General features: G+C 38.2%; 1 protein-coding gene across 4 annotated transcripts in view; it reads right to left on the reverse strand.

Annotated features, from left to right (window-relative positions):
* nlgn4xa (neuroligin 4 X-linked a) overlaps positions 1-20,544 on the reverse strand; it is a 129,487-nt gene that overhangs the window by 98,637 nt on the left and 10,306 nt on the right. For all 4 annotated transcript variants that reach the window (XM_067493488.1, XM_067493486.1, XM_067493490.1 and 1 more), the window contains exon 2: positions 16,082-16,806. In XM_067493488.1, coding sequence (XP_067349589.1) covers positions 16,082-16,532 — 451 coding nt within the window. In that variant the 5' untranslated portion in view covers positions 16,533-16,806. The remainder of the gene's footprint in view (positions 1-16,081; positions 16,807-20,544) is intronic.

Genomic DNA, 20,544 nt, shown 5'->3' on the forward strand with positions numbered 1-20,544 from the left:
TATTAATACACTAACTGTATTTTTCTACAAAGGACCTTGTAAAACTCCCTTAGGTAGTTAGACTTAGGTATTTCAACACCAAGCCACAGGTACAGGTGATACTGTATATCAAATCATTACAATTTTAGGTTTTAAAGGATTTGAACAAGATTAGTGCTACCTCTGCTGTCTTTCCAATGATAATTCGATAAATCAATTTTGATCTTTTTCTATTTGTAAAATATTCCCACAGCCTAGAAAAATGACTTTTATGTCATCATACTTTAAAGTGGTGGTGGTGCACAAACACAAGTGTTCATGTGCAGTGTGCTTTTCTGCCTCCTGCATCAGGTGAGCAATCTTCCGTCAGGTGACTGGGCATCAAATTTGAGTCCAGTTTCCAGCTCTCTCATTACATGTATGGCCTACAAGTTGCACTCCTGAAATCCCTGCAGGATAAAAAGCTGCAGTTCAGTCTTTTGTCCCAATCCTAGGATGTACCTGCAGCCTTTGACAATGTGAACCATCGGATACTCCTGTTTGCACTCTCTGACATGGGAATCTCTCATACAGGTCTGGCCAACTTTAGGTCTTACACATCTGAACAAACATTCAGTGTATCATGTTTCAAGGACTCATGGCCTCTCCACCAGTGTGCTGCAGGGCTTAGTTCTCTGTCCTTTTCATTTCTCCATCTATACTACTAATACTCCTTGGATTCCATAATCCACTGATTGCTACACTGATGATACACTGTCCTTTCTACCAGAGGACTCCAGCATCTCATTACACATTCATGGGGGGACTGTAGCACAGGAAGGTAGAGCGGTTGTCCACCAATCTCACAGTTGTTGGTTCAAACCCCAGCTTCCCTGGTCACATGTCAAAGTATCCTTGAGCAAGACATTAAACCCCAACTTAGTTGCTCCCGGTGAGTGTTGGCCAGCTGCATAACAGCTCCCCCATCGGTGTATGAGTGTGTGTGTGATTGTGAGTGGGTGAATAAGAAGTAGTGTAAAGCGCTTTGAGTGCCAATAGGTAGAAAAGCGCTATATAAGTGCAGACCATTTACCATTTACCATTCTGCCTGTCTCTCTGACATCTCAGCTTGGATGATGAAAGAGTGACATCTTCCACTGAATCTTTCCATGAAGTTCTGGTCTCCCCAGACCTTATAAAACAGCATCAGTGTCAATTCAAGATCTTCAGTGACTGTCCCAACCAAGCAAGAAATTTTAAGGTCAGTTTCAGTTTATCAGGTCACCTGATGTTTCCCCATTGTCTTATAAGGTTTTCCCTTAACTACATATGCATCTGTATCAAAAATACTGGAATAATCCTTTTTTTAAAACTGAATTTAAATAAATAAATACATACATACATAACAGTTGCTTAAAAACTTGACCCAGTGAGTTTTTAAAAGTAAGTAACTTTTGAATTGTCTTAATGTTTAAAGACAATTGTGCTAAACCTGAAATACAGGCACACACCTAACACACACAATTTTTCACATAAAATTATTTATTTGTGGGCGACTGTGGCGCAGGAAGGTAGAGCAGTTGTCCACCAATCTCACAGTTGTTGGTTCAATCCCCACCTCCTCCAGTCCCATGTCGAAGTGTCCTTGAGCAAGACACTGAACCCCAACTTAGTTGAGTGCTGGCCAGGTGCATAGCAGCTCCCCCATCGGTGTATGAGTGTGTTTGTGATTGTGAGTGTGAATGGGTAATTAAGAAGCACTGTAAAGCACTTTGCGTGCCAATAGGTAGAAAAGCGCTATATAAGTGCATTTACAACTGTTTGGCTAATGCTAACTCATGCAGGAGAGCGCACGGTGAGGATTATGTCAAATATCACTCTCTAGATCAACAGCCGTAAAAAGAAAAAACTGCCCATAATAATGCAACTCAGAAATGTCACTGTCTTTTCTGGCACTTGCATGTCTCTCCACTGGAGGACTAATGATGCCCTTTAAAAGACACATTTCCTATGGCTTTTTCACCTCCAGTCATCTGCCATTCCCCACAGACTTTGCCAACACAGTAAAGACAAATGACTGCACTATTCAGTTTTTATCATGCAGACTAATAACAGAATAACAGTGATAATAGAAGGAATGAAAAAAAAACATTGCAGAGAATTTCTGAACAAATGAACAAATTTCCATTGTCAAAATAGCATGCGTTAGTGGTTATGCTTCACGGAGCAATAAAGGAAGAAAGAAAGAAATGTAGCAAGGAAGGAGAGGGACTTGATTGTTTTAAAATGTGAATTCATCAGAGGAAGCAAAATAACATGCAGAGCTGAATTCTCAACTGAATTGAATTGGCAAAAATACATTGTTGAGAAAGAAATTACTGGGACCTCCTTCTGTTTAGAGAGGCTCTATAACTGTACACAATATCCACTGATTTCCATGACTTCATAGAAGAAAGAGCTTAAGTGTATTTGCACTCAGATGCACTTTAATAGGAGTAAAACTAGAAGGAGAGGGGTCAAATGAAATGTAGGTTTTCTGTCATGCACAAATTTCAGGCTTTTTTTTATGGTCAAAAAGGGGAAAAATATAGAAAAATATAGAAATGTCCACCATTACTCTTGAAATCTGCATCTTGCCTTTTTAAATTGCCCCCTGGTGTTGAGGAGAAAAATACGGTACAGGGAAAATTTTAAATGTAAAAGGTGGGGAAAAAAGCGTGAAAAAACAGGTGGGATCTGTGAACTGAACACACTGTGTGATGAAGTGTTTTTGACATTTTTTTAACATGTGAGTTTAGGCATGAATAGCAATTTGTGATAGTTTCATCAGCTAAAACAAATCTGCCATACTGGTGGGATCCATGCTATCATTAACTTTACAGTCAGTGAGCTGCAGCAAAACAGGGGCATCAGTCAGACACTAGGCGCATAGGCAAAGTTGGATTCACAATTTGTTGCATTTTGAAGAGCACTGAAAGAAGGGTTTTTCATATTAAAGATCTCAAAAACAAAGTAACAAATCATTTTTATTATTAATTTTTATAAAAGCAAATTCCGGTCTTGGCTATAATCATGCTAAACTCATTTGCAATCTTTTTTAAAATATATTTCCCTTTGTTTTCATTTGTCTTTAGCTTTTATCTACTTCCATACAACAGCATTTCCAAAAGAGTTGGGATGCCTTGTAAAATGTAAATAAAAAGAGAATGCAATAATTTAATATCTATATTTGATAAAACAGATGGCAAGATAGTCCCTCCACTTCCATGGAGGATGAGGCATTCAAGAATTCCAGTAAGAATATCGAATGTTCAGACCATAAGCATTTTACCACTTTACTTCAGTTCATTTTTAATAACGTCAGGTTCAAAGAAAGGGGCAATGCTTCTGAATTTGGATGTTTCCAACTCCTTCTCATCTTACAGTCTGAGATGATGATGCTTACCAAAGCATCATATTTCACAATTTGTTACTCCCTTTGGCATCTTATATTAAGGGTATGGTAAAGTTAAGTTAAATCTAAACAATAAATACCTAAATACAGTAAAAATGTTACACACCTACTCCTTATACTACTATAATAAGCATGTGCTTAGTCCAATCACTGCTGTAATATGGTCATGTGTCATGGTTCCTATCCACCCGCCCTGACAACTTGCCTATGTATAAGAAGTCTTACCAAAGCAAAAGGATACATTTAAGGTCAGCATGTAACACCAAAAGAACAGGATAAAGTGGAACTTTTTGATGCCTTGTGATTGGTCTGTTGAGCTTTGCATGGTAGAGGTTTAATGTATTCACACACAACTGTGTTCACTGGGAGAGGTTTTCAGAGGTGTTCCTGGGCCTATGCAATGATTTCCAAATATTGATAAATCCATTATGCATTGATAACTTAAATTAAAAATTAACTTTACTGATTGCTGATAAAATTGCAATTGTAAAAGCTGAATGTACATTAAATATTACAGTATGCTGAATAAAAAAGATTTGTTTCTCTTTTTTGACCTTTGCTCCTAACAACAAATTATGAAACATTATTCTTAATTTTTTAACTCTTTGCTTATTTTGTACACAATTATGATACTAACCTGGTACCAATGTAATTAGTTGTGAGATGTTCCACCAGGTGTTTTTGTTTAGCAATATATAACTGATACAGTCCCTGTCCCTACTTTTTTAAGCTAGTAACACCTTTCTAGCATTACATTTGAAATGTGCATATTTTTCATAAAACAAAGACATTTAATATATATTCTCTTTCTATTATTAACAAGCCAAATAGGACTCAAATAATTTACAAATCATTGCATTCTCCTTTTACACAACAAGTGCGTTGGTGTTTAGGTTTAACCAAATTACAGAATCATCTTTTGCTGTTATGAAGAATATTTATACACAGACAGGGAAACAGATTTACAGGGATTAGCTTCAGGAGGATAAAAATAATAAAACCACTGGTCTATGTGTGTGCTAGAAACACAATCAGCAACATGTTAGTTTTTTGCGTACCAAAATAAAATGATATAACTTTACCTCACTTTGTCCATAACTAATATAATCTGCCTATAGGCACCTCTAAACATCACAGACTGAGATTCATAATACATTATTTTATGCATCTGCACATGCTAGACCAGTACAAGGAACATCAAGTAAACAATGTGCTGTTTAAAAATGTTGAATATAACTGATTAAAAAAAATGGTATTGGTATTTTAAAAAACAATATACTTTCCACACAGGTTCTTGTTGAATATGTTTCGCCATAAACAGTGCATGATTTTTACACTTGCAAACAGCAAATCGCCACATTTGAGACACACAAGCTCTCACAAACACCTGTTCAGATTGTGCTTATTTTGAGAGCCGATTCACTGCCTTTAAATCCAGTTGGATCATATTGCCCTGTTGGATTAGGCAGCAGTCAGGAGTGTCAGTTAAAGACCTATGAACTTATCCAATTTAAATCGCAGTGTAAGACAAATCAGGCTCACACAGCCATATTTAACAACTAAATATGTCTGTTAGCTCATTCTGATTTCTGCTGTTTTCAGTTATTTTGAACAGTAGCACCTGCTAAGAGACCTCCAGATATAGAACTCAGCTCCTGTATTACCAACTCAATACTGTTAGTGTGTTTATAGGACCCTTACTTATTATAACAAATGTATGTACATGCATGTCCAAATACATCCATGTTTGGTTAACTGGTGACTTTAAATTGCCCATAGTTGTAAATGTGAGCACGAGTAGTGGGTATCCCTCTCTGTGGGTGTCCCTCTGTGTTGGCCCTGAAAAAGACTGGCAAAGTGTACAAGGTTTACTGTGACACTCGCCCAATGACAGATGGGATAGGCTCCACCCCCCTTGCAACCCTACACAGGATAAGCAGCTAGGGTAAAAAATGTTTTACAGTCTTCTCCACACTGTTAGAAATAATGTTATATTGAAGAAACACCATATTTTATTATCTATTTATTCTAAAAAAGTTCATTTGTATCAGACTTTAAGTCAAGTGAGGTTGCATGTTCTGATGAGATCCAGTTCCTGTCAAATACCTTTATAGCTGTCATACAATTTCTTCTACTTTCTTCCTCTCTCTCAGTTTTCTGCTGTCAATTATATAAATACAAACAAAAGCCTTTAACAATAAAACCGTTAGTTAATCAAATAATACAAAAGAGATGCCAGTCTGATTACTCTCTGTCTGCTATTAAAGTATGATGTGACCGTGAGAAAATATCAACCTCTTGTCTGTGTGTTGAGAGCGGAACTGGAGTTAGGTCATAGTTAGCCACACTTAACATAATGACCGGAATCAGTGAGAAATAGCAAAATGTCCAAAATTGCTCTTGAATGTCATTTACGAACACAGTTTGGGTTTCTAATGTGCGTAGCCTGTTGTGGTCTGTGAGGTTGGAGGTAAGGTTGGTCTATAAACAGCTTAATGGTACCATCCTTGCAACTCTTATAGCAATAGTTAAACTTTGCACAGATAACTCACTAGTTACATAGTTCTAGCAAGTTAAGCTCTTTCAAACCCGTTAAATCATACAGTAAGAAAATTAGTGGGCTTTGGGTGTCCGAAAATGTTTATTATCCTTTTAAAGATATGTTTCCACAAATCTCCCTAATCCAAATCTGTCCTCACAAGCACCTCACTGTTTAAAACAAGAATCTGTCAGTTGTGTTGGGTTAAGAAGCAGTAACAGAGAGTTCACTGAAAATGTAATGATTGTGATACACTACAATTTTGCAAAACCATGGAGCCTATTTTTAAAATGGGAGAAATAATATGGGGTTATTACTGCAAGTGCTGCTTCACTTTAATGAAATGAAGCATTCACAATACAAATGAGTTTTTGCTGAAAAAACGGGGCCCATTATCCATGCTGTCCAACAGTCCTTGAGCTCTTACACGGCTCCGAATGTACCATCAGCTCATCTTATTGTGCTCTCACCTCCATCATGTGTCATATAGCATTCACTGATCAGCAAATAGTGGAGAATAGGTCTCAACAGGCACATAATGTGGCAGCATGGCTGGGACAGTGAAGTGTTTGCACAATATAGTTACTCGGCAAGAGAGCAAGCTGCACAAACACAGGCTAGTGCCATATCAGTGTAACCCACTCAAGCATGAACGTACACATCTGCTCAGGCTGGTATCGCAAACCACACACAAACGCACAAACACACACACACACAAAAACAAATTAGGTCCTAAACAAATTGTGTTCATCGAATATTGTTGTGGCTTGCTCTAAGTTAAAATGTACCATCCCTTTACAACCTGAATATAAGACGTGGTGCACTTTAATGATGATCCTAACACAACATGACACACATAGTTACTACAGTAAAGGAGTATGTGTTTGCCGCTGTCACTGTTTGTAGCATTTGGTTTTTATTACATTTATCTTCTAACTTAACGTTACTCTGAAGTCTTTGTACCTAACCCTAACCTGACCCTTAAGTTATTTTCCCTAACCCTAGAACAGTTTTTTTGAGCATATAACATCGTTATTGTAGCATCAAATAGTGACCCCTCTGCAGTGTCCTCTACTGATGCCAATGTGTACCTGTTTCATCAATATCAGATGCCATTGTTCCCATGGTTTCAAATAGTCACCTAGAGCATCGAATAGTACTGCTAAATGGTACCTGTGGCATCAAAGCAGCACAATTTAATGCCTTAGGAAGCATCAATATCTGACACTGTGGGATGAGAATGTGTTCAGCAAACTTGACCAACTTGGTAGGGGGTTGGGGGAGGAATAAATCTTTATTTCTTTTTTCAAGGGTTACGTAAAGACAGCCTGATGGCAAGTGCTGCATGTCACAAGATCACAGATGCCAAATGTTACATCCTAACTGCTGTTTAATCTGTCACCTATAGTGAAGCATTGAGCAGACTAAGAGAAGAGGAGTTTACAACACGTGTCACTTCTGCGTCTGTCTGCCATGTAATAACCTAAGCTCTATTCCTTTCCTTCCACCACTTATTGCGAATGATTAACTATCATATACCCCTACACAAGAAACAGACAATGCCAGCTCCTTTTAGAGGCACTGCAAGGCCACTTAGTGCTGAAATAGAAGATCTCAGCTTTGATACTAGTAAAAATGTTGCTTTTAACAATAACAACTAAGATTCTATAGGCAGGTAGTCTGTTTTTCTAAAGTTAGCATCATATTTTCTTCTGAAAGGCATCACACTGTGGCCACAATTTCATTTTTACAAATACGGCAAACTTTAAAAGCAAAGTCAAACATTTCACCACATGTTGTGCACCAAGAAGCAGCTTGACAAATAGTGGTGGAATTGTGGGATGTCGGAAAATGGAAAATGTTTACCGCAAAGAATTAGCACATAACGGGGATCCAACAAATCCAATTAAACGAATGTACATTTACATACACAAGAACCCAGAGGATATCAGGTTAAGGAAATCTAAAACTAGATTTTAATCCAGTGCAATAATATGATCATTATAAAACCTAGTATTTGTACACACTCAATCAGTACATTCCTATTATTATCTCTACCATACTGTTGATCTGAGACTTGTATATTTAAGTATGTATGTTGTAATTATTTCTTAGCTGCTCATATTTGTTTCATGATGATCTTAACGTCTAGGTAAACAGAGATGTACAAAATAATTTCCTCTTTTTGTGTTTCTTTTATAGAACCAGACAAGCAATTTAGGATTTAGAATCATTATCTTAGCTCTTGCTGGGCTCTAAATTTACTGTATGTGTTCACCTATTGTTAATTTAATATTTACAGCTTATTTTTTAAACTGGTGTGAAATATGTGGTAGCCATATAAGTCTCTGCTAATGGCCTTCTGTTTTTTTCTCTTTGTATGCTACCTATCTGCTAAATTATATGTAGCCATGGAATTGTTTCAACTGCTATGCTGATGATACTCGGCTTTAGGTGCCTGAAGGTACTGTAGATGACCCTGCTAATCCCATGTGAAAATTTTTACATCATTTTAAAAAAGTAACTCAGACTTTTTGAGGGTTTCTAGATATTGGATATCATGTGTTACAAATTCTATACCACCTTCAGACACAAGGTGACATGAAATAGTAATGCAAAAATACAAATCTATTGTTCATCATAAAAGCCTTGACTATTAAAAAACAATTTAAGTTTCCATTATAGACTCCTGAGACTGAAAAGACACATTTCTTTACTACAGTTCTTTATTGTCAGTACTACTGCTGCTATGAGTACATACTTAAAAACATGACTGAATAAATATTATTGTTTCCCTATACTAGTAGTAACAATAGCAGGACATCTGCCATATAGTACAGTATGTGCCTCCTTTAATTGGTGCATACTTTAGCTTATCTGGTTATAGTTAGACTTAGGGAACATGAATTATAAAAAAATTTAATAAATGTAGACTTTTGTTTTCAGTTTGTCTGTGATTTTAGTTTTAGACAATTTTTCAAAGGCAGTGTACAGTGAAAACCAGCTAGTTATTCTGACATAGAGTCAGTATTGGCACCTCAGAGATAATGTCAGAGAGGCCAGACTGAGGTGGTTTGGGCATGTTCAGAGGAGACACTTTGAATATATTGATAGAAGGTTGCTGAGGTTGGAGCTGCCAGGCAGGAGGTCTAGAGGAGGACCAAAGAGAATATTTATGAGAGAGGACATGAAGTTAGTTGGTGTGAGAGAAGAGGATACAGAGGATAGGGTTAGATGGAGGCAGATGAACAGTCGAAAGGAAAAGAAGAAGTCAGTATTGGCACCTCTAGCACAACATCAGACAACTGAAGTATGCAATGATAAAATATCCTCATCTTTAATGTTAGAATTCATGTAAGCCTTAAAATATTGTTATATTAAAAATGTTGCACACAGATAAAGTGAAGAACAAACAAAAACTATACTGCTGAGGCCAAAGTATCTGGACATAGTTCCCAAATATAATGATGATGCTACCATTGTTACCTGTCAGCAACTTTGGTGGTGTACTTCAAACATAACACAACCCTATTTCCAGTCCCTAGATGCATTTCCACCAGAATATGATCATTCCTTTTCCAGAAACTAGAATCCAGGAACCTTTTTCAATATAAAACTCCTCAAGGAAATTATGATTTGTATTTCCACAGCAGGACCTAAGCCCTGGAAAGATTGAACAAATTACCCTGCTCAAATATTATAAGATTGCAGTTAAACTATTTTATATGCTTATTCATCATCAGTCCATCAAGTTTGAAATCTCAGTTTTTCCATCCTGAGTTTTGTGACAAACAAGTAAAACAAAATACTGGTTTATTAAAGTTCCTTGCAGAACTTGACCAATGAGCAATGTTCAGCACTTTAGGCTGCACCCCAATAGTCCCTTGACATTAAAAAAGTACTATCCCATAAGCAGGGACTTTTTGGTGAACTAAATTTTGACTCTGCTTCCAACAGACGTAGGTAGAGGTGAAGTCCTTGAGGTAAAAGTTCTGCAATGTGATTTGCATTACCACAGCAGGGTCAAACTGTTGGGAAGTTTAAACAAATACTCCTCTATTTTCCCAACTCACTCTACTATTTAAACTAATTCCTTGCTATCTATATTCATATTATAATGAACTAATCTGTGAAATTTGGACACAATCAACCAAAAAGCTGAAGCTTTAGAAGAGGGGTATTCAATTGTGATTTAGGAGGTCCGGTTAGAGACAGTTTTCTCATGTACAGGTCCACAACATCATCGTGTTTGAGTTGCATTAGAATTTAGTTATACATTACAATTAATTTACATATATTGAAGTAGCATTGTCATTGTATTAACATCTGCACTGTGTGAAGTAAATGACTAAAATCAAACGAAAAAAGATATAATTCTGGTCTCTCGTTGGCTTTAAGATCGTTTATCTTTTGTAGCCGAATTCTGAATTTAATGGGTAATTTGTTTGAATGTAATTTTGTGCTTTGTTTCGTAGTGGTGTTACACATTCACACTTATAACCACTGCCACCGTCTCAGAGCAGATGAGACCGCAGTTTCAAGCTTCCTACTGGAAGGACGAACATGTATGCCTCAGTCTTTTCTGGATTAAAAGCCCAGTTTTCTGTCTTAACCTTCCCCCATTTAGCACAAGCCATGATGCAGTGACTTACAATTTTGCTGCATTTTTTTTACTTGTCTTCCAGGATTTTATTTTCTACAACACACTAGGGAAGCTATGGCTCAGCGAAGAACAGATTTGAACTGTAGTTTACACCAAATAAAATGTAAATGCTGACTTTATACCTCACAGGATTACATAATAACTGTGTTTGGCATAGACTGAACTGATTGAAGAAATACGGTTTTAGAGCCACATTTTCTCTGTTACCTTGGTCTACCTCATTTAATTTTCGCCCTGTAAAGTGCTGCAAAATGTATTTTAAATTAAGGAACAGCTTGCTTCAAAACCTGCACAAAAAACCAAACACAAATAACTTTTGGTGTGTGAGCTTGAAATAAATTATTGCTGGTGCTGGTAGTGCCAGTGGAAAGGCATATGAAGGTAATGGGCAGCTTTAACTCTGTGCTGGGTCTTCTATTTAAGCTGGATATTGAACAATGAAATAGAAATAATCCAGGGGAGGTTGACAATTAAAAAAAGAAAATGAGATGGCTTGTGTATTGTCTTCCTCTATGAGAAATCCCCTTGGGGCAACATCTTGACTCTGATTACTTCACAATGTAGCTGCATGCCACCTCTCCAGTCAATCTGCTGCTACTGCAGTGGCTGATAAAGCCAGCTTTACTGCCTTAACACCACACATGCACACACACACACACACACACACACACACACACACACACACACACACTTTAAACTAGCTTCTCTTTCTCTTCACTTCCATTCATCATCCATATCCTGATTTTTCTCTTTTTATGCACACAAATGAAAAGAAATCTCAGGCATTTCAGCTGCGGACAGCCAGCACCTTGTCTACTTGGCCAATGTACTGAACAAAAATGGCTTTGACTATGTCATTTGAGAGTGCTCAGTGCAGGCTATAGTGGATTTCCTCTTTCAACTTCAAATCATATGACAAAGAATTGGGATAGCTTAATCTGTCAACCCACTCGAGGTGCAGTAAAACTATAAAACCCTCACTGGGCCTTGGCTGGGAGGATATTTTGACATTACACCTTTACATTTCTGAAAAGGCCAACTCGGGGGATATAAAGATGATGGGCAGTGAGGGAAGCTCTAACTGGGATAGACATGTCACTTCCCACTGAGCTCAGACTGTGGAGACACATTATTATGACTGTTTTATTGGTCACCACTCACACTTTTGTTTCTCTATTTGCAATAATAGGAAATAGTGTGAGCGAAAAATGGAACTCACTACATTATGTACATCTACAAAGCACTATTTGGTCCACTTACCAAGCCACAGAGTTATGCACCTTTAATCTAAGAGACTGCTGCATCTAAGAGACTGCATACTTTCCTACAGATTCACCTCCAGATGAATTCAGGCCTCTACAAATGTATTACAAAAAGCTTAGAGTTCTTAGAGTATAGTTCTACCTGAATTGATGTAATGTTTATGTTTATGATGTAATAGCTAGTCTGATTAAAAAAAATAATAAAACAGAAACTTTCACAGCCTTCTTGGCTAAATGGATAAAGTCATGGTGGTGTTACTGAACAGCAGTTTACTTTGCTGGAATACAACAGCAAAGTTCTCAATGCCCAAAATGTATTACAAGAATCCATTCACAGAGATTCCCCGAAGGGAGACATAGTCACATAGTCTATTAATTGATTTAATAAAGACAAAACTAATTTTGATATATAAATACATGACAGTTACATGTATTCTTTTCTAATATATCACATAGACTTTAATTGCTGTTTGATGGTTCTATGTTGTCAGTCATAAAACAAATCATAGAAAACAAAAAATCTTAAAATTTAAGGCTATTAAAGACATTAAGTTATTTAAATGGGAGGATCATATCATTCAGTGGGGTGTTATTATTTAATATAAGCTCATGCACTCCGAAGATGAAAGATACAAGCACATTAAAAGAAATCAAATATATAAAGATACAAAAGTCCATTCAACAGTTTACAGCCATGATCTTCTGCTATTAAGGAGACAGTCTTCTTTTCTCATATATGACATATACTTTAATAAATATTATATTTTCATATGTATATCTAATGCAGCTCACGGTGGCAATCACTTTGTGCGATTTAGTTTGGCAGCTTGACAATGAGCAAACACCTGTTTATGTTGACTATGACTATGAGATACAGTTGAAAGTGATTAAGTTGTTTTGTCAAACAGCAAACCTGCAATGCACAGCAACGTAACACTGATCAACTTTATGATGGTAAAGCTAGCTCCCGACCAAAGAGGTCTAGCTGTGGGAGATGACCACAGAGACTGCAGAGCTGTGTTTAGTCTCTATAGAAGTGGTTGGCTCTGCTACTGAACAGCATGATTCAGCATGGTTATTCTCATGCATATTATGGCACAACTTTCCACATATGTAACTGGACAACTGTGGCACAGGAAGGTAGAGCGGTCGTCCACCAATCCCACAATTGTTGGTTTGAACCACATGTCCTAGAGCAAGACACTGAACCCAAATTTTGTTGCTGCTGGTGAGTGTTGGCCAGCTGCATAGCAACTCCCCCATTGGTGTGAATAAGAACCAGTGTAAATTGCTTTGAGTGCCAATAGGTAGAAAAGCGCTATATAAGTGAAGACCATTTACCATATGCCCATTATGGAGCAACTCAGGCCTATGAAAAAATCCACAAAAGGCTACTATGATAAATAAAATGCACATTAAACAGGCACAATAGCAAACTATTTACAGAACCGCTGTGCACTGATTTATTGAAGCACAATCACTTTTATATTTGGAGAGACTGAATCATTTGAGAAATGTCCCTGACTGTGCACCAACACAGGAGAGATTAGATTGAGAGATTATCCCTCTCCTGCACTTTTTAATCTACCATGTCCTCAAGAGCTCAAACTAAATTTAGCACTGAGCTGTCAAAGATCTCAGCCAGACACACATTAATGTGCTTCACTATTCTTCCAGGGGCAGTCCACACTGCCCCATCTGCTCCCCCTGACTTCCAACCATTCCAGGTTATGTTCAATACACTGTGCTTTTTGCAGAATGCACAAGTCCTGTAGATGTCAAATGCAATACCTGAGTGAGTAAAGTGCCCAGCTACTGTCACATCTACTCCGAGTTGCAAAACCGTATGTTGGATGCTTCTTTTTACTTTAATCTTAGATCACTCTGGGTTAATTGAACTATTATCAGGCATAGTATGGAATAGTATTTACTGAAAAAGGGCTGCATTTTCTTTTGTCCAAAAATGTAGGAAATGGTCTAAACTGCTGGCAAAATCAAGGAATGAGCTCCCAGCTAATATGGTAAATGGTCTGCACTTATATAGCGCTTTTCTACCTATTGGCACTCAAAACGCTTTACACTGCTTCTCATTCACACTCATACACCAATGGGGGAGCTGCTATGCAGCTGGCCAACACTAAGTTGGGGTTCAGAGTCTTGCTCAAGGACACTTCAACATGTGACTGGAAGAGCCGGGGATCGAACCAACAACTGCGAGATTGGTGGACAACTACCTTGCTGTGCCACAGTCTCCCCATAATTGAAAAATATATTGGAACTACTCTTGCCAAGCTGTGTTTCTGGCAACCAGAGCAAAGAGTAAGTGTGACCATAGATATTACTTAAACAAAAAGGTGAGGTAATATGACTAAATGTAAACCCAATGTATCCAAACAAGCCTGCAGAATAAAGTATTCTCCCCCTCAGTTACTACATCTATAAATACCTAAATGAAGTCCCTTAGTCTGGGAACGATTACAATGTTATTTCTGAAGCTCTGTAACTCCATAGACACTCCAGAGACACTATCTACACATAGAGAAGACTTGGAACAATATTGAACTCTCCCAAAAGTGGCTGACCATCTTAGTCCAAGAGCACAACAACAAAGTCACCAAAGATCCAAAGAAAATATCCAACAAAGAGCGGCCTCTCCCATCGTAATAAATGTCAGTTCTCATGACCCCACTATCTGAAGGACACAGGGTAAAAATGGCATAATAGCAGAGTGGTAAGGGAAAACCCACTGCTAACCCACAAAAAAGGATTGTCTGAATTTTGCCACATCACACCTAGATAAGACTCAGAGCTTTAAGGACAACCTTTCCTGGACTGGTGTGTCAAAAGTTGAAGTGTTTTGAAGAAAGGGGAACTGGTGAATCCGGTGTAAACCAAACACAGAATTCCGCATTTGTTGTTTAGGTACTGGATAAGACTTCAGTTCATACAATTCCAATTTCCCAGGCTCCCTTTGTTTTATGTTTATGATCTGAAGCAGCTTTGTATGAGATGCACAAAGAAAGAGAAGAAAGCAAGAGGGGTCTAACATTTTTTTTCAAGAACTGTTTGCACAGACCAAACCTAAACCTCAAAAGAAAAAAGTATAATTCTCCCTTTTGATTTCTGATTACATTCTGATGCATTATAATATAAAATTCCTTATAGTATTCCTTTTTCATAACCTTCAAATCTATGTTAAAGAAAATCATTTATTGTTTTTCTAAGACTTCTCAAGTACTGTATATACTACATTTCCACGGAACCCATTTCATCAATACAGCAAAAGTAATCTCTTTTCTAACAAATGCAGTTTTATTCATTAATTATTTACAAATGCCTCCAATTTGAAATATTAAATATATATATGTTTTTATGTGATTGTGATTGTGTGATGACAATCTGCATATCTGTTATAAAGAATGTAACAAAGCCTGGTTCTGATATGCTTTTATATGAAGGCATCACTGGACAGAGACTTAGATAACTACAATGCACAAAAATACAGGAGAGTGGAAGCTGAAAATAGTTTTTGAATGAAAACAGAATTAATAGTCAAAGATCCACTATTACAAACAAAACAAAACTCCACTCTTTCTTCATATTACAGATTTCTGTCTTTGCAGTGATTTTAGATTATTAAATCATTTGAACCTCCAACTTGTGACTTCACACTGAAGATATGCAAAGATAAGCCCATCCCTGCAAGGTGCTACGAGGGCAAACAGACGAGTATGGAGCATATGTGTGCTAGGCTGAATGTTGGATATGTGCTTTTAACTATAAAAACTCAATAGTGAATCTGAGAGTGTTTTATGAATGCAGTTAGTGCAGTAAAAAAGCTCTGAGAGAAAAGAAAACTTAACACAGAACTGCCTATTAGTGACTTATTTTTATTTGAGAATGTACTATTTGTAGTTTACTATTTAAATATAGCATATAGTTTTCAAAGTTGAACTAGTATTGGTGACTTTAAGCATATAAGAGATTTTTCCAAAGAACTGGGCACTAAAATAATAAAACAATAAAAGTAATGTTTGGCATAGGGGAAAGATATATATATCTAAATATATATATATATATATATATATATATAGATAGATAGATAGATAGATAGTGGATAGATAGTGGTGTCTGTGCATAATATACTGTAAGTGGGGACACCACAAAGGAAGAGGACAAAAAGAAAAAGAAGATGCTTAACCTACCGTCCTCCGTGGGAACGTAGATGTTCAGGTAAAGGCAGTCCTCACTTTGCTCCTGCACATAAGTAACCAACGTATCCAAGTTGGCGGTGAACCACACGGGGAGCATATCATTGAGTAAAAAACGGTCCTCTAAGAACTGAGGACAAACTGGTGCAAATTGAGTAGCATTCCTGATGCCAGGCCAGGACATAGGAGGCTCTGGTGGCTGGAACCTCCGCTCCCCTATAGGGGCCAGTGCATATGGGATTCCCAAATACTGCTCCACTGGTCCGAGGATCTCATTGGGTAATGTAAGCTTTAAGCCCCGTAATTTTCCATAATTAGTGGTGACCATGGGATGCTGTTGGGCCTGAATGCCAGTCACACAGATGAAGGTCAGCCACATCCATAGCAGAAAGCTAGCCTTGGCTGTAGAGCCACACATCCACGAAGGGCCTTTTGGTGCAGACATGTTCCTGCTGTGCTGAACTTGGCAGGTCCTGGTTATGGTCCACCTTTGGTGTCCCCTTGGAGTCCCCCCCCGAAGCTCCACCGAGGTGCTTCCTGTTTTTCCTCAGGCTGCGAGCTGAGAGAAGGAGCCCCAATCAAGCAAAACAGCTTTCTCAGAGCTCCCCATCCTGAGAGCCTGTTTGGAGTCTTGGTACAGCTGTACGACTCCCCAATCCACAAGGGTAGAGAGCCTTGGATTTCTTTTGGCTACCCAGGTTCCAGTTCAATGAGGTATCCTGAAAGAAAAAAAAAAAAAATCATCAACTCAAAAGAAATTATTTCAATAATTTATTTGTAATTTAGATTTGCCCGTGTTGTTTAAGAACCAACTTTAAAGAGGCTTTATAGAGGTAGTGTAGTAAAAAAGTTGCTTTCTCATTGCCACTTCAAGTTTCCTTCATCAAGACACAGAACCCTTAAACTAGTGTAGCAGCTGTCCGCAGCAATTTCTCCATTGCATCAAAGTATATCAAGTATCAAGTGTATCAAAATCAACGTTGTGTTTGGTTCATTGATCATCATGGAATTCTTGTTTTTAGTCATGCTGACGGGTTCCTGGTATTTTATTGTTGGTCCAACTCTTTGATAGAGACTAAAATGTCTTTACAGGAAAGGAGTGCCAAGCACATGCATTCCACTTTGAAAATAAAAAACTGAATGATAATGACTTTTCAACAAATGCTACCAAAAAGAAGACCTGTTTTGCACTAAGCAAAATAAACTGCTATATTTGGTTGACCTGCAGCTACCTAAGGATGAATCTAGTAGACATTTTACTTCCCCCAGAAGACATTTTACTTCCAATATCTGAATTTATAAAGCCATAAAATGTGACAAATACTCTATATTTATGGGGACTCAGTGTGGATATAACATTCAGTCTTTATATTGGCCAGATCATGCTTGGGAAAGACTTTAACAGGAGCTCTACTTGCTTCAAAAGAAAGTAAAACAAAACTACAAATAACCTCAAGAGTTTAATACTTAGCTTTAGACAACTCTAATCACACTACACTTTTGTAGCTCAGTAGGTCTTGTACTTTAGCAAGACACTTAGGATGCACTATGACCTCTTTCAGCCAAGTATCCCTTTGGAAACTGGGCTATTGTTCTGTTCATTAATGCAAAATGATGAATTAAATTGATGAATAAAGGTACGACATGGTAAATGGTCTGCACCTATATAGTGCTTTTCTACCTATTTGCACTCAAAGCACTTTACACTGCTTCTTATTCACAAATTCGCACTCACAATCACACAAACACACATACACCGCTGTGGGGGATGCTATGCAGCTGGCCAATGCTCACCGGGAACAACTAAGTTGGGGTTCATTGTCTTGCTCAAGGACACTTCAACATGTGACCAGAGGAATCAAAAACTGCTGAAAGATTGGTGGACAACCGCTCTACGTTCCTGTGCCACAGTTGCCCCAACTGCTGACATCTGTTGCATGTAGTGTCATGGTCCCAGTTCACTTCCTCCCTTTGGACTTTTATTTTGTGGCCCCTTCTCCCCACTTCCTGCGCTTAGTTCTGTTCCTTAGCTTTACCTTCATTATTCCTCATTGTTTGCACCTGTTCCCCTCACTTTTTAAGTCCATTCTTCCCCACACTTCCTTGCCACATCATCATGTGGACATTTTTAATGTTAGCATCCTCATACTCGTAGAGACATGCAGGTTGAAATAATTAAAATCATCTGATAACAGTTTCTTCTGAGGCTCCTCTGTGATGGAGGATTAGACACCCCCCTGAATTAGAAATCTGCTCTATGGGCTTGAAGGCACCTTATGGACATTTTGTCTCACAATCAGATGACACACAACCCCTCAATTAAATTTTCTTTTGGAGTTACTGCCTTGTATGTCTTTATTTTTTGTGATTTTGTTAAATAAAATCTACTTTCTGACTGCTTCATTCTAAAATGCTGACTGGAACTAGCAAGAGAGATCATATTTCACCTTCACTAGCTTCTCTCCATTGGCTTCCCATTAAATGTAGAATAGAATTTAAAACCCTGCTTCTTACATATAAAGCTCTGAATGGTCAGGCTCCATCATATTTAGAAGACCTCATAGCACCATATCATCCCAGTAGACCACTTCGCTCTCAGAATGCAGGCCTACTTGTGGTTCCCAGAATTTCTAAAAGTAGAATGGGAGGTAGAGCCTTTAGCTATCAAGCTCCTCTCCTGTGGAACCAGCTCCCAGTTCAGATTCGGGAAGCAGACACCCTCTCTACTTTTAAGTCTAGGCTTAAAACCTTCCTTTTTAATAAAGCATATAGTTACTTATAGTTATGCTGCCATAGGCTTAGACTGCTGGGGGACCCACCCCCCAATGCACTGAGCTCCTTTCCTCCTCTTGACCATCTCTCCTCTCCTCTCATCCAGCAATTGTCACCACTGTATGTCATTAACTCTGTGTGTTCTCTCCCGTAGTTGTCTTTGTCCTCCTCTGTCCCCCTCTCTCTGTCCCTTTGTGCAGGTGTCCCCCGGCTTTGAAGCTGTGTGTCTTCCAGCGTGAAGCTACTGATCCTACCAATCTGCCAGATGTTTTGTTGTTGCTTTTGTTGCTCTGTTCTTTTCTCTTTTCACTTTCCACTCACCCCAACCGCTCGAGGCAGATGGCCGTCCACCCTGAGCCTGGTTCTGCTGGAGGTTTCTTCCGTTAAAGGGAGTTTTTCCTCTCCACTGTTGCCTATGGCTTGCTCCAGGGGGAATTGTTGGGTTCTCTTTATATATCTTTATAATCTTGACTTTATTCTGTAAAGTGCCCTGAGATGACTTTGTTGTGAATTGGCGCTATATAAATAAAGTTGAATTGAATTGAATTAAAAATGGTAATTAATTGCCCTCACTCAAATATGACTGAGTGCCACTCAAAGCCAGCTCAAATCAATTATTAAATCTCATGCTGACTGGCACTGGCTCCTTTCTGATGTCAAATATAAATGAAAAGGCAGCATGAATAAATTAGTTGAATTCTGCTAATAGAGCACAAGTACATGTCAGTCTTTGCAAGCAAAATAAACTAAACAGTTTTCCAATGAGGATTTGCTAAACAGAACAGAAAGGATACAAGCAGTTTGCCACTAGATCTGCAAGGATGTCTCATGTCGGTCTGTCTGGCTTGAAACACGTCAGTTCAGAGACTAGAAAATGGGTGTTGAAATCAACTTTTGTGTCATATATGATGGTGTCAATGCACCCGGTGAACTGTTTTGGGTTTACTATTGCCCCCAAAATGACCATTATATTATAGGTGTTTAGGAGGAAGGGGGCTGTCACAGGGTTGCTTTGAATAGTATGCAACAAAGAAAACTGAATCTGATGTCAATTACAGGCTTCACTGATAATTGAAGACATCAGCCATTAGACCCCCATAAGGTGTCTTCCTAATTTTTATAGGAGTAGGTCAGGTCATAAGGTTGTCTAGACATTGACGGGAGTGGTGAAGAGTGATGGTTGAAGTTGTTGATGCAGTATGTGTAGATTTATCAGGAATCTGATTAGCATAGAGAAGGACCTTTAGAATTCCATGGGTTGGAGAGAGAGTTGCATCACACCAACACTGAAATGATAGCTGATTGCTGTGACGATTGGCCATTGGCTCCAATCAGGTCAATGTGCCTGATCATCACAGAATTTGTCGTGTCCTGGCAAAAGTCCAGCCCTTGCTGGTAGATGTCCAGCTGAATCAGTATATTAAATTGACAGCAGACACTGTTGGTGAGAGATTGACTGCATTTACATGGACTTAAGGTACCAGGTTACTCTGAGAAATCAGCTTTCTCAGGTAATCAGGGAAAGGCGTATACAGACACTTAAGAATCCTGGTTACTGGAAATCTGTGTATACATGTAGCAGAAGAGTAACCTGTTTCTGAAACGTGACTTCATGTCACTTTTCAACTCATTGGAGAGTTTGCATTACAGACGGTTCTTCATCTCGGGCACAATTCCTACACTGG

Source organism: Channa argus, chromosome 23 (genome assembly GCF_033026475.1).
Source record: "Channa argus isolate prfri chromosome 23, Channa argus male v1.0, whole genome shotgun sequence".
NCBI lineage: Eukaryota > Metazoa > Chordata > Actinopteri > Anabantiformes > Channidae > Channa > Channa argus.